At 44.8% G+C, this 12,838-nt stretch overlaps 1 protein-coding gene across 4 annotated transcripts in view; it reads left to right on the top strand.

Moving 5' to 3' along the window:
* Positions 1-12,838, top strand: part of chd2 (chromodomain helicase DNA binding protein 2) — a 125,525-nt gene that overhangs the window by 72,670 nt on the left and 40,017 nt on the right. For all 4 annotated transcript variants that reach the window (XM_059952923.1, XM_059952921.1, XM_059952920.1 and 1 more), the window contains 7 exons: positions 2,102-2,264; positions 4,965-5,117; positions 6,004-6,075; positions 8,650-8,799; positions 10,121-10,269; positions 11,493-11,589; positions 12,627-12,719. In XM_059952923.1, coding sequence (XP_059808906.1) covers positions 2,102-2,264; positions 4,965-5,117; positions 6,004-6,075; positions 8,650-8,799; positions 10,121-10,269; positions 11,493-11,589; positions 12,627-12,719 — 877 coding nt within the window. The remainder of the gene's footprint in view (positions 1-2,101; positions 2,265-4,964; positions 5,118-6,003; positions 6,076-8,649; positions 8,800-10,120; positions 10,270-11,492; positions 11,590-12,626; positions 12,720-12,838) is intronic.

Raw genomic sequence — 12,838 nt, 5'->3', positions numbered from 1 at the left:
CTATAGCCAGAGAGTGTTTAATCTGTGGAATTCATTGCCACAAAAGGCTGTGGAGGCCAGGTATCGGGGTCTTTGTGATTGGGTGGTGTCTTGATTAGTAAAGGAGTTAAGGGTTATGGGAAGGGGTTTAAAAGAAATCAGAATGAGGTTATATATCACTGTTATATTTCACAGCATATGTCATGAAATTTGTTGTTTTGCGGCAGCAGTACATTGCAATACATAGTCATAAAATCTAAAAGTTTCAATAAGATGTATATGTATTTATAAATAAATTAAATAACTAGTGCAAAAAGAAAGAGAAAAAAATAGGAGATGCTTATGGGTTCATTATCCATTCAGAAATCTGATGGCAGAGGGGAAAAAGCTATTCCTGAATCGTTGAATGTGAGCCTTCAGGCTCCTGTACCTCCTCCTTGATTGCAGCAATGAGAAGAGGGCATGAGGGTCGATGGGGACCCTTATTGATGAATGTTGCCTTTTTGAGGCATCTCCTTGCGCAGGTGTCTTAGATGCTGGGGAGGCTAATGCCCGTGACTGAGCTGGCTGAGCTTACAGCTTTCCCGACATTTGACTGCAGTGATCACACACGTTGTATGGCGTTGCAATGTGGCAGACAGGTGGAGTGCCTTGCAGAAGAGCTAACGGAGGTGTTTCTGTTCTGAAGTAGGGTTGGCCTGTGAACAGTGGTGGCTGTTTTTTTCTGCGCAGATACTTGTTTATGTTGCAGTCAGATACAGCGAGAAGCTTGTCTGTTCATACTGTTTGTACAGATCAAAAACAGTAACAATGCACGAGAAGAGTGTAACAAAAGTACAGTGTTGGTAAACAGTAAGGTGCACGATCATAACGAAGTAGATCATGAGGTTAAGAGTCCATTTTAGCGTACAAAAACTATTTTAATAGTTTTTCTCAGTGGGGTAGAAGCTGGCCATAAACATGGTGATACGTAGGAAGAACAAGGACGAGTTTATGATTGGTTGCAAACTCAGGGTAGAGTGTATGTGGTTGTAATTGTTTTATAGAATTAAGAACAAAATTGTGACAGGTTCAGCCAATCTTTTCCATGTCAGTAGGAAAAAATCTGATCTCACCTTCCAGTGCAAAGTTGATAACCACAGCTTTAGAAATACATGTCCGAGTTATTTATAAATGGAGTGAGGGTTTTCACTCTAGCACAGTTCACAGGTGGTGATTACCAAACCCTTTTCAACCTTCTGAATGGAAAATCTTAAACTCAGATCCATCTAATCCTTGTACCAATTACATGGAATTTATAAATCACAGTGTTATTGAGCACTCCTGTACAGAAACAGGTCCTTTAGCCCATCTAGTCTGTTCCTAGCTATTATACTGCCTAGTCTCCTCGACCCCCACCCAGATCACAGTCCTTCATACCCCTCCCATCCATGTAATTATCCAAACTTCTCTTAAACGATGAAGTGGAGCCCACATCCAACTCGACCTCTGGCAGCTTGCTCCACACTCTTACCACCCTTTGAGTTAAGAAGTGACGCCCTCAGGTTCCCCATAAAAGTTTCATACTTCATCCTTAACATATGACCTCTAGTTGTAGTCTCACCCAACCCCAATGGAAAAAGCCTATTTGCGTTTACCCTATCGATACCCCTCATAATTTTGAATACCACTATCATATTACACCTCATTCTCCTATGCTCCAGGGTGGGGGGGGGGGGGGGGAGGTTCCCAACCTTGGGTCCTTGGACCCCTTGCTCATGACATAAAAAAAGTTGGGAGCTCCTGATCTGAAGAATAAAATCCTAATCTATTCTACCTTTCCCTATAACTCAGACCCTCAATTCTTGGCAACATCCTTGTGAGTTTTCACTGTACTCTTTCAAACTTATTGACATCTTTCTTATAAGTAGGTGACAAAAACTAGATATAGTACAACAAATGCCTCACCAACATTTTATGCAAGGTCAATATAACATCACAACTCCTTTACTCACTTAAACTCCCTGTTTTTGACCTGTTTGACAAAGCAATAGGTTCTGTCTTGGCCCTTTGTAACGCCATAATACAGTTTGTGACTTTCCGCTGAGGTTTCCTTTGCTCATGAATTATCCTCTTGATGCAGGTGGATTTTGACAAGAAATTACAAGGCTCTCACCAAGGGGAGCAGGGGGTCTTCCTCGAGCTTCCTGAACATCATGATGGAGCTGAAGAAATGCTGCAACCACTGCTACTTGGTCAGACCGTGTGAGGAGGAGGAGATGCTCACCAGCCAGGAAGTGTTGCATGTGGGTTTCACCGACACACCGCCATTGCAGAGACACTTTAAATATTTACTCTGTCGCAGAGACAGGATCATCACAGACACTGTCTCCATTATGTTTTCTGCATTTACAGTCAACCCTGCCGCTGATGCCTCAATTGGAGACGTGTCTTAATCACTCAGTGTTTCAGTGTTTTTCCCATTCCAGTTTAATGACGTTATATTCCTTTTCACCCCAATTTAATCGTTCACTCTACAGAAATTGCATTTTCTTCTGGTTAGTGTCTTGTCCATTTTCAGTGTCAAGCCTCAAGCCCTTTGCAGTTTTTCTTGAAGAAACCCATATGTTCACGGTGGGGGGGTATGGAGGGGTGGTGTGGAACGTGCAGATTGCTTACAGATGGCAGAGGGAATCGAGCTCTGATCTTACAGCTGTAATGTGTTGCACTAACCACTGTGCTACCATGCCGCCCCCTACCTCAGTCATCTGGGTTGCAATACTGGGAAGTTACTTTTCATAGCTGAGTAGGCCCTTCAAGCTGTGCCGCCCAACATGCCCCCCAGCAACTCCGATTCAACCCTAAGCTAACTAGACTATAAACCACGGGACAGCTTACACTGATCAGTCAACCCACCCGATACATCCTTGGGCTGTGGGAGGAAACCGAAGGACCTGGAGAAAACCCACGTTCCATGGGGAGGAGATACAGCGGATGTCGGGACTGAACTCTGAACTCCGACGTCCCAAGCTGTAACAGGGTCGCACTAATAGTTGTACTAAGACCCTTTGGCTCCTTTGCCCCAGATCCCTCCTGAATTCCACAGACGCGTTATCACCCAAATATTAATTTCTGCTTCGGCCAGATAGCGGCACGTGACGACGCAGGGCGGGTCTCAATTGTTAGATCTCTGTAATGGGGAATGATGAAGGGAACAGGATCTAAAGCAGCTTCTCCCAATAAATGCCTCATTTAGTTTCAGAAAAATGGAATGAGTGGAGGATGATCGCACAAGCTATTTGTTTGGTAAAGGTCACAGAACAGTGCAATCACAGACTTGATTGACGTGGAAACGATTCTGTTATTGTTACTCTGCCCGGCCATAACGTTAACAGCATGTGCAGTTACCCAGAAAGTGCATCCTTCACTCAAGTTTCTCCAATTTCATGCTCAGTAATATCTAAGTGCATCTTTGGAAAGGGGCCTGTGTATTGATCTGTGTTTGCATTGACACACTGAATACATGCAGACACGAGAGTGCAGATGCTGGAATCTGGAGCGACAAACAGCCTGCTGGAGGGACTCGGCAGATTGAGCAGGCCTAATGCAGGGCTTTAATCTGAAGCTCTCGATACATCTGACTGGGTTTAGTTGGAATTCTATGTCATTGTCATTTACCAAAGGGAGCAAAACAATCTGTTCCGATAGCAAGTGAGAGACAGCTCTTACCACCCTTTTTTTTAATCCGTTTTGTCCTTCATCGTATGAGAAGCCTCCCCTTAGTTTGAACTATCACTGCCTCCTCTCTCTGAAACGTTCTGATGGAAGGTCGTCACCCTAAAAAAGTTTATTCCATTCCTCTCTCCATAGATGCTGCCTGGGCTGTTGAGTATTTCCACCATTTTGGTTACTTTAAATTAGTAAACTTAATAATAAACTTTTGCAGCAACTTCAGTTCAATAAATGCACACTCCTTGTCAATTAAATACAGTGATGTGCAAAAGTCTTAGGCAGAGTTTTATAGCTAGAGTGCTAAGAATTGTGTACAATCTTGTATTTGTCAACATGGAGTATTGGAGATCAAGTTTGTAAACATAGCGGAAGCAAAGGATGTTGGGAATGGTGAGGGTGGAGCACTGCGGGAGGGTGGTGGGACAGGTGGCAGAGAAGGAGTGCCGGGGTGGGCGGTGGCACAGGTGACACACCCTGTACTGAGATTTGATTCCAAACAATTGGTTTATTAACCATTACAGAGCATCTCTCTGATGCTTCCCACTCCCTCCACTTCTTCCAACTAAAAATCCCCTCTCCTTGCCCCCTTTCCACTCTTAGTCCAGAATAGAGACCCATATCAGAATCAGGTTTAGTATGTGCCAGGGTAGGGCCACCCTCAGGGTGGAGGAGCAACACATATTCCATTTAGGTAGCCTCCAGCCTGATGGCATGAATGTTGATTTCTCCTTACCCTCCCCCCTCTTTTCTCTGTTTCCTACCTGCCTATCACTTCCCGTTACGTCCTCCTTCACTTCCACACATGGTCCATTCTCTTCTCATATCAGATTCCTTTTTCTCCAGCCCTGGGCCTTTCCTACCCATCTGGCTTCACCTATCATCTTCCAGCCAGGCTCCTTCCCCTCCACCTACTGTTTTATTCTGGCATCTTCTCCCTTTTCAGTCCTGAAGAGGGGTCTCGATCAGAAAAGTTGACTGCTTTATTCGTTTCTATGGATGCTGCCTGACCTGCTGAGTTCCTTCAGCATTTTGTGTGTGTTGCTCAGGTTTATCATCACTCAAATACATGTCATGAAATTTGTTATTCTTTTGCGTCAGCAGTACAGTGCAATACATAAAATTACTACAGTACTGTGCAAAAGTCTTAGGCACCCTATCTATATATATGTGCCAGAGCCTTTTGCACAGTCCTGTAGAACGTGGATTTTCGTGGCTGTGGCTGTTGCTTGTTTTTGGTAACATCAATTCTTTTGTCCTACTTTGATTCTCTACAGAATCTGATCAAGAGTAGCGGCAAACTGATCCTTCTGGATAAGCTGATGACCAGGCTTCGCGAGCGAGGGAATCGGGTGCTCATTTTTTCCCAGATGGTGCGGATGTTGGATATTCTTGCCGAATACCTGACCATTAAACACTATCCCTTCCAGGTAAAGTTTAACAGAGAAATCGAGCCCAGAAGCCTGTTTCACAAAGGATTTTGTTGGCTTTAGTCCCCAGTCAAGATGGCACCAAGCTGCAACCTCCATGGACGTCGCAGCTCATTTTTGGTTGTTTTATTGTAGCGATATTTTTGGGGATCATGGGGATGATTTTGGAGACAGAGAAGGAAGTCAGGGTCAGGTTAGGGTTTCTAGGGACAAGGATGTGAATTAGAGCACAGGATAAGCTGTTAAAGTGCTTGCAACTCAGAAGTGGAACCTCCACGGACTAGGCCGGGATGTCAGGCAGACAGATCAGCGTGAACAAAGCTGGGGGGCTTCCTCAGGGGTCAGTCAGTTGCTGGCGGGTTCTGGAGTTGGAGTTCCATGTATGCAGGAGGAACAAGGCCCGATGACTTCCTGGAGTTTGAGACGTAGTGTTAAGAATGTATGCATTGACAAGGCCGGAATTCGAGGCCTGGTGAGCGGTGGGTCTTGTGGTCGACGCTGAGAATTGGGGACCGGGGGGGCGGTCGAATCAGAAGTGCAAACGTCGTGGTAAAATCTCTACAAGTCCGCAGGGATGGGCCTCCCCAGACAGAAATGTTAATAACACGTCCACCGTGTGCATTTTCTGTTTTCGCCCTTGTTCTTTGAAGCTCAGCGATTCAGCAGGTCAGTGCCAGAGAGCAGCGATACTGCACCACCAGCCAAACTCTCCTGCTACAGCTACCCAGTGAGGGAGAGGAGCCTTGAGACCTGTTGACCAAGCAAGAGCCAGGGTTATTTTGGACTGAGCATCAGAGTAAAAATAGAAATGAAATCTGAACTTTTCAGAGTTTCTATCTGGGCTTTGAGCAGGCATTGAAGCTGTTTCTGTTTCATCATTTTGCAGCGTTTAGATGGGTCTATAAAAGGGGAATTAAGAAAACAAGCCTTGGATCACTTCAACGCAGAAGCATCTGAGGTAAGGACGCAATAATTTACAACCTTGGTAGTGAACTGAGCCACACCACTTCAAACAGACTTCGTAATCTGTTACTGGTTCTGAGATCATTTATCAAACTTTAAATCCTTGGAATTGTTGAGTAACTCCTGTGTTATCCAGATACTATTTAATAATCCTTGCTCATTCTGATATTGTTTACTTAATCATCACTGAAACAAGCAAACTTTACGGGTGAATCCTTGCCCAGAATCTTTTATTTTGGGCTATTCCATCTCCATTACCATGTATAACTTTGTTTTGGAAAGATGCTTCATAAACGAAAAATGAATCACGCATACACACGTAGCTCAAAGTACTCACAAAACGATCTTTATCATTTAAGTACAAGCTGTCATTTGTCAGTGCATGACTTATTGCAGATATTTTCTGTGTAAATAGTTTGGTCAGTAAATGTTATGGAACGGGGGCTACACTGTAAGGGCTAAAGTTGTAACACTTGTCAGCAGCTCTATTTTTAGATCAGAACAGGACAGACCCTTCAGCCCATGATGTTATGCCAACCTTTTAACCTACTCTTAAGATAAATCTTAATGCTTTCCTCCCACGTGGTGCTCCATTTTTCTTTCATTCATGTGCCCATCTTAGAATCTCTTAAATGTCTCTAATGTATCAGCTGGGTGGAGGGGTGGAGTTATGTCTCTACCAATGGAGGTGTAAGCTATTCCATCCCTCTGCTAGCCTGCAGGTCACCCTTGGGCAAGATGTAGCACCTGTTTAGCCCCCCCCCCCCCCACCCCAATCAGGGTCACTTGAAGCCATGGGAGCAGGTGGTGGATGGTCGTATGAGCAGCCGGTGCAAATCACAAGTCCTGGTTATGTGACCACTGATGCCAGGCAGACAGTCACTGAAGAGTATTGATAATGGCTGGGATTACCCGGCTTGTAAAGACACTGCCCGGAAGAAGGCAGTGGCAAACCGGTTCTGTAGAAGTATTTGGTCATGGGAAGACTGCGTTCGCCCACGTCGTACAATACGACACATAATGATGAGTGTGGTTGCCTCAACCAGGCACTCAGCACTCTGTGTAAAAAAATAAACTTACTTCTGGCATCCTACCCTATACTTTCCACCATTTATCTTGAAATAATCCCCCTCATATCAGACATTATCACTCTCGAAAACAGTCTCTGACTGTCCACTCTATATATTCCTCATCATCTTGTACACCTCTATCGCCACCTCTGATGCTCTTGCACTCCAAAGAGAGAAGCCCTAGCTTGCTCAACCTGAGACATGCTCTCCAATCCAGATAGTGTCCTGGTAAATCTCTGCATTCTCTATAAAGCTTCCGCAGCCTTCCTATAATGAAGTGACTAGATTAGAAAACACAGTATTCCAAGTGTGATCTAACCAGAATTTTATTGATCTGCAGTATTACCTCTATCAGCCTCCATTACCTCTTTTACCTTGTGGCTCTTGAACTCAGTCCCCAACTAATGATGAGCCAACACACCACACGCTTCTCAATCTTTGTGTTTAGTGCACGCTTCACTGTGTATTTGTGCAGTACGAGTTGGGGATGGGTTGTGTGCTTTATGCCAAAAATCCAAAGAAGAGGATTGATTTTTCACTGCCCAGCCTGGCACAGCCTTGTGTTCCAGTTCTTGAAAACTTGCGCTGCCCAGCTCATCCACCTCACTACAGCTATCTTCCCGAAATCCATCTAGGGAGAATTCTAAACTTGGCTGTCCTGCAATGCTGCTGTCACCATGGCTCTTCTCACGTTTCCTCCCTCGTTCCATCGGAATCCTAGGAACCGCGTGCTGTCCATGCTTGCTCCTCCTTTGTGTTATAAATAAAGCACCTCTGTGTGTCCCTGAGGCCAGAGGCTTGTTTTGACCCCTCGTCTGAAGAATTCCGACCCAGAGCCTTGTGCTTTTGTATAATTTGTAGGGTTCTGTAAGTTGACCCTTTTTGCCATTGATGCACCACATTTATACTCTTCGTTTCATGGACACACAGGAGGCTGTTGGAATCTAGAGTGACTCAGCAGGCTGGGCCTGATGACTATATATATGTATATGATCTGACCTGAATGAACAGTGTCTAAGCCAAGCTTTTCACTGCATCTTGGTACAAGTGACAAAGCAAAAGATAAAGTAAATTTAGTAGGTGTCGTGTAGGTAACTGATTAAGTACAAAATCATAATGAGGTAGATTGTGAGGCCAGGTGTCCCCCTTATTGTACAAAAGTTCTATTCAGGGAATCTGATGACATTGGGATAGAAGCTGTCCTTGAGCCTGGTGGTACGTGTTTTCAGGCTTTTGTATCTTCTGCCAGATGGGAGAAGGAAGAATGTCTGGAGTGGGTGGGCTCTTTGATTATGCCAGCTGCTTTACGGAGTGACCATAGAGGAGAGGCTGATTCCTGTGAGGTGCTGAGCTGTGTCCACAACTCTCTACAGTTTCTTGCAATCGTGTGCAGAGTCGTTGCCATAGCAAACCATTCTATAGGTATTCGGGATCTCACTGTGTTCACAGCTCTGAGTCCTTTCTGTATGTCTTAGTCCTGGATTACATTCCCGTTTCAGGATTTCTGCTTCCTCCTGTCCACGAGAGCAGGAGGACTCGGGATTAACCTGGCCTCTGCCGACACTGTGATCATCTTCGACTCTGACTGGAATCCTCAGAATGACTTGCAAGCTCAGGCCCGGGCTCACAGGATAGGCCAGAAGAAACAGGTCAGTGTGCTTGACGTGAGTGCGTGGATCGTATCAGCGGCACCACCACCTTGAATTTCTCAGCTTAAGAGCTTCTAAAGCACTATGTGGTAAACTTGGTGGGTCTTCACTGTTATATTCAGCATTTAATAAAACCAACCGTCTTGGCTCACTGCTTCACTGGTTCCATTTAACATCAGAGAATGTATACAGTATACATCCTGAAATTCTTACTCTCCACAGGCATCGATGAAACAGAAGGAAATCACCAAAGAACGAAATGTTAGAACTCCAAACTCCCCCCCCTCCCCACCCAAGCAAAAGCATCATCCCCCACCTGCCTCATCAAAAAGCATCAGCCCCCCCTCCCCCCACTACCCGCCATGCAAGGAATAGCGGGCCGTCTCAGAGACCATGATCTAGAGTCCAGCAGAACCACCATTCACCTCAGCTGTTCAATATGCCATAATGTGAACCTCATGGCATCCACAAACGAGAAAATCTGCAGATGCTGGATGTCAAAGCAATACACACAAAGTGCTGGAGGAACTCAGCAGGCCAGGCAGCATCTATGGAAATTAGTAAACAGTGGAAGTTTCAAGCTGAGACCTGAGGATGGATGAAGGGACTTGGCCTGAAATGTTGACTGTTTTATCCATCGATGCTGCCTGGCCTGCTGACTTCCTCCAGCAATTTGTGTGTATGGCGTCCACATAGCTTCCTTAAGCAAGGGGGAGATCTTACAAAGAAATAAAGTATCGAAAGGGAAATTGATCCATGGTCCACTCTCCTGCCCGATCAAATTCTACCTTTCTCAGCCTTCTGCCTCTTCGACCAGCCGTCCCCCACTTGTCTCAAGTTCAAGTTGCTTTTTATTGTTGTTTTGACCATAACTGCTGTACAGTACACAGTAAAAACGAGAGAACGTTTTTCAGATCATTCCCACTTCTTCCGTCATCTCTCCCACCTCCCCTGCCTCCCACTCACCTAGATTTGCGTAGCACCTGACAGCTTGAGTTCCTCCCCCTTCTGCCACCCTTTAATCCAGCATCTGCTTTCCCTCTTGTCCTGACGAGGAGTCTCGGCCTGAAATGTCAGCTGTTTACTTCCCTCCAGAGACTCTGCCTGACCTGCTGAGTTCATCCCTCATTTTTGTACATGTTACTCTGGTGCTAGTGTTTTGTTTCTGCCATTTTTCATAAACACGCCCAATACGTCAAAGACGCTTGACATGTGAACACCAACAGCAATTCCAACTACATGGTCCTTCCCTTCACCAGAGGCTAATCCTTGCATGACCATCACTGTCCGTAGCCTGTAAAGTTCTGTCCCAATATTGCAGGTGAACATTTACCGCCTGGTTACAAAAGGGACGGTGGAGGAGGACATCATCGAGCGCGCCAAGAAGAAGATGGTCCTGGATCATCTGGTCATTCAGAGGATGGACACCACAGGGCGGACGGTTTTGGATAACTCTGCCCGTCCTTCACAGTAAGTAGTCATGTCAAAGTGCTCCTCACTATTTTATCTTCCCCTTTCCTCCCTTCCCCTGACTTTTCACTTTACCTCTGCATTCGCTTCATAGCTTTACGTTCTCCTGTCTCACCATACACAGCCCCCTAATCCTCCCACCAAGCGCACAAGAATATTAAAATAAAAGGCGTCATTAATAACAACCACTTATCTCTTGAATTGTAGAAACAAAGGAAGTTATGCTGCAAGCCATGACTGGTCTGGTTAAGACTTTCTGTGGCTACAGAGCAATCAAAGTGGGTAGCTCCTAATTGTCCTTTAAAAGCACCCAGCAGGGGGACCATTTCAGGGAAATCAGGGAAGAGTAATAAATGCTCACATCAGAATCAGGTTTATTATTGCTGATGTATATCATGAAATTTGTTGTTTATTGTCACCAATACAGTGCAATACTTGAAAAAACTATAAATTACAGTAAGAAAAAATATATATGTATGTATATATTTATATTTTTATATACATACATGTATGTGTGTGTATATAATATATATATATGAGTTGAATTGATTTTATTACTTACATCCTCATATACATAAGGAGTCTAAATGTGCAGTTTATAGTAATTTGTAATAAGTAGTATGTACAACAGGATAGTCAATATTTACAGTAGTGTCAGCATGAATTAATCAGTCTGATGGCCTGGTGGAAGAAGCTGTCCCGGACTCTGTTGTCCTGGCTTTTATGCCATGTTACCATTTTCCCAGATGGTAGCAGCTGGAACAGTTTGTAGTTGGGGTGACTTGGGTCTCTGGTGTATAAAATTAATGCAAAAAAGAGCAAAAATAGGTAGTTTTCCTGAGTTCATGGACCATTCATAAGTATGACGGTGGAGGGGACGAAGCTGTCCCTAAGACGTTGAGTTTGGGTCTTCCAGTTCCTGTGCCTCCTCTCTGATGGTGGTAATAAGAAGAGAACATGTCCTGGGTGATGAGGGCCCCTGATAATGGAAGATGTCCTCGATGCTGGGGAGGATAGTGCCCATGATGGAGCTGGTTGAGTTTTACAACCCTCTGCAGCTTTCTTCATTTACTGTACCATGGCCCCTCCAGATCAGATGGTGATGCAACCAATTAGAATACTCTCCTTAGTACACCTGTGGGAATTTTCTAGAGTCTTTGGTGACATAATGTGAACAAAAATTACTACTGTGTTCCTCTCTGATGGTGAATTTTTGCTTCCAGCTCAACACCATTCAACAAGGAGGAGCTGACAGCGATTTTGAAGTTTGGAGCTGAGGAATTGTTCAAGGAACCAGAAGGCGAGGAGTCTGAGCCACAGGTATCATTGAACTTTGTTAAGGGACTCCTAGTTATTGCGAAAGCTATGGTGCTCCCATCAAACTTATCAACCGCTTCTTAATAAAATCATCAGTGAAGTTTCACACAGCAAAGTGAAGAGGGTTGAAATGTGGAATATTAATTTGTGATGTCTGTGAATGTTCTAAATAAATAAATGGGGAGAACTATCTCTAATAACGGGGCAAAAACAGGATTAGGTTTATGAGGCAGACAGGAATGAGTTGTCCTTTTGGGAAATATATGTCAGATTGTGACGGAGGATTCTGATTCGGGAGCAGCAACGGAGCAGTTAGTGTAAAACTTTACCGAGCCATTGGTAGGGGTTCAGTTCCTGCCGTTGTCTGTCAGGAGTCTGTATGTTCTCTCTGTGACCGTGTGGGCTTCCTCTGGGTCCTGCAGCTTCCTGCCACTTTCTGGTTGGGGTTACTAAGCTGTGGGCAGCTACACTGGCACTGGAAGCAGGGTGACACTTGCAGGCTGCGCCCATCACATCCTCGGCCTGTGTACGTTTCAATATACAGGTGACAAATAAAGCTAATCTTATAATCTCGGCTTTCAGGAGGGAATTGGGTAGACGCTATGAAAGGAAAGGAAAAGGGAGGAGAGTGGAAATATCAGAGATTGCTTTCAGTGGTTGGTGCAGGGACTGCAGCCAGAAGTGCTGTTGTGAGGTAATTCTGTAGTGAAAACGGAATACTCTTGCAAGTACAACAATGAGCTGCTGGAAGAATTATCACCTTAATGGCAGAAAAATGGTTGTGAGTGAAAATAATCAGCCATGGAGCAGATTCGATGGGCTGTGTGGCCTAATTCTGCTCCTATGTCTTATGGTCTTAGGGAATCTGTGGAGAGAAGTGGGCAGTTGACTTTTTGGTTTGAGCTCTTCAGCTGGACTGATGGCTGACATAATATTAAATGCTCATTTCCCTCCACGGATGCTGCCTGGCCATCTGAGGTCCTCTAGCAGCTCATTTTTAACGTCTCAAAGTTCTCAATCTTGTGTTTCTCCTCTTTCAGGAAATGGACATCGACGAGATCCTGAGACTGGCGGAAACGAGAGAGAACGAGCAGTCCGTGAGTCCCACTGACGAACTGCTCTCCCAGTTCAAGGTAAAGGCTGCGTACAGCTGGTATGCTTCCTGCCGTGATGGCATACAGGGGTTTCTTTTTTAATTGCAGTGTTTACCTCACAAGCAAGATAACTTCATATTCATTACTGTTCCTGCAGG

Source organism: Hypanus sabinus, chromosome 28 (genome assembly GCF_030144855.1).
Source record: "Hypanus sabinus isolate sHypSab1 chromosome 28, sHypSab1.hap1, whole genome shotgun sequence".
Lineage (NCBI taxonomy): Eukaryota > Metazoa > Chordata > Chondrichthyes > Myliobatiformes > Dasyatidae > Hypanus > Hypanus sabinus.
This window is presented reverse-complemented; position numbering and strand designations above follow the sequence as displayed.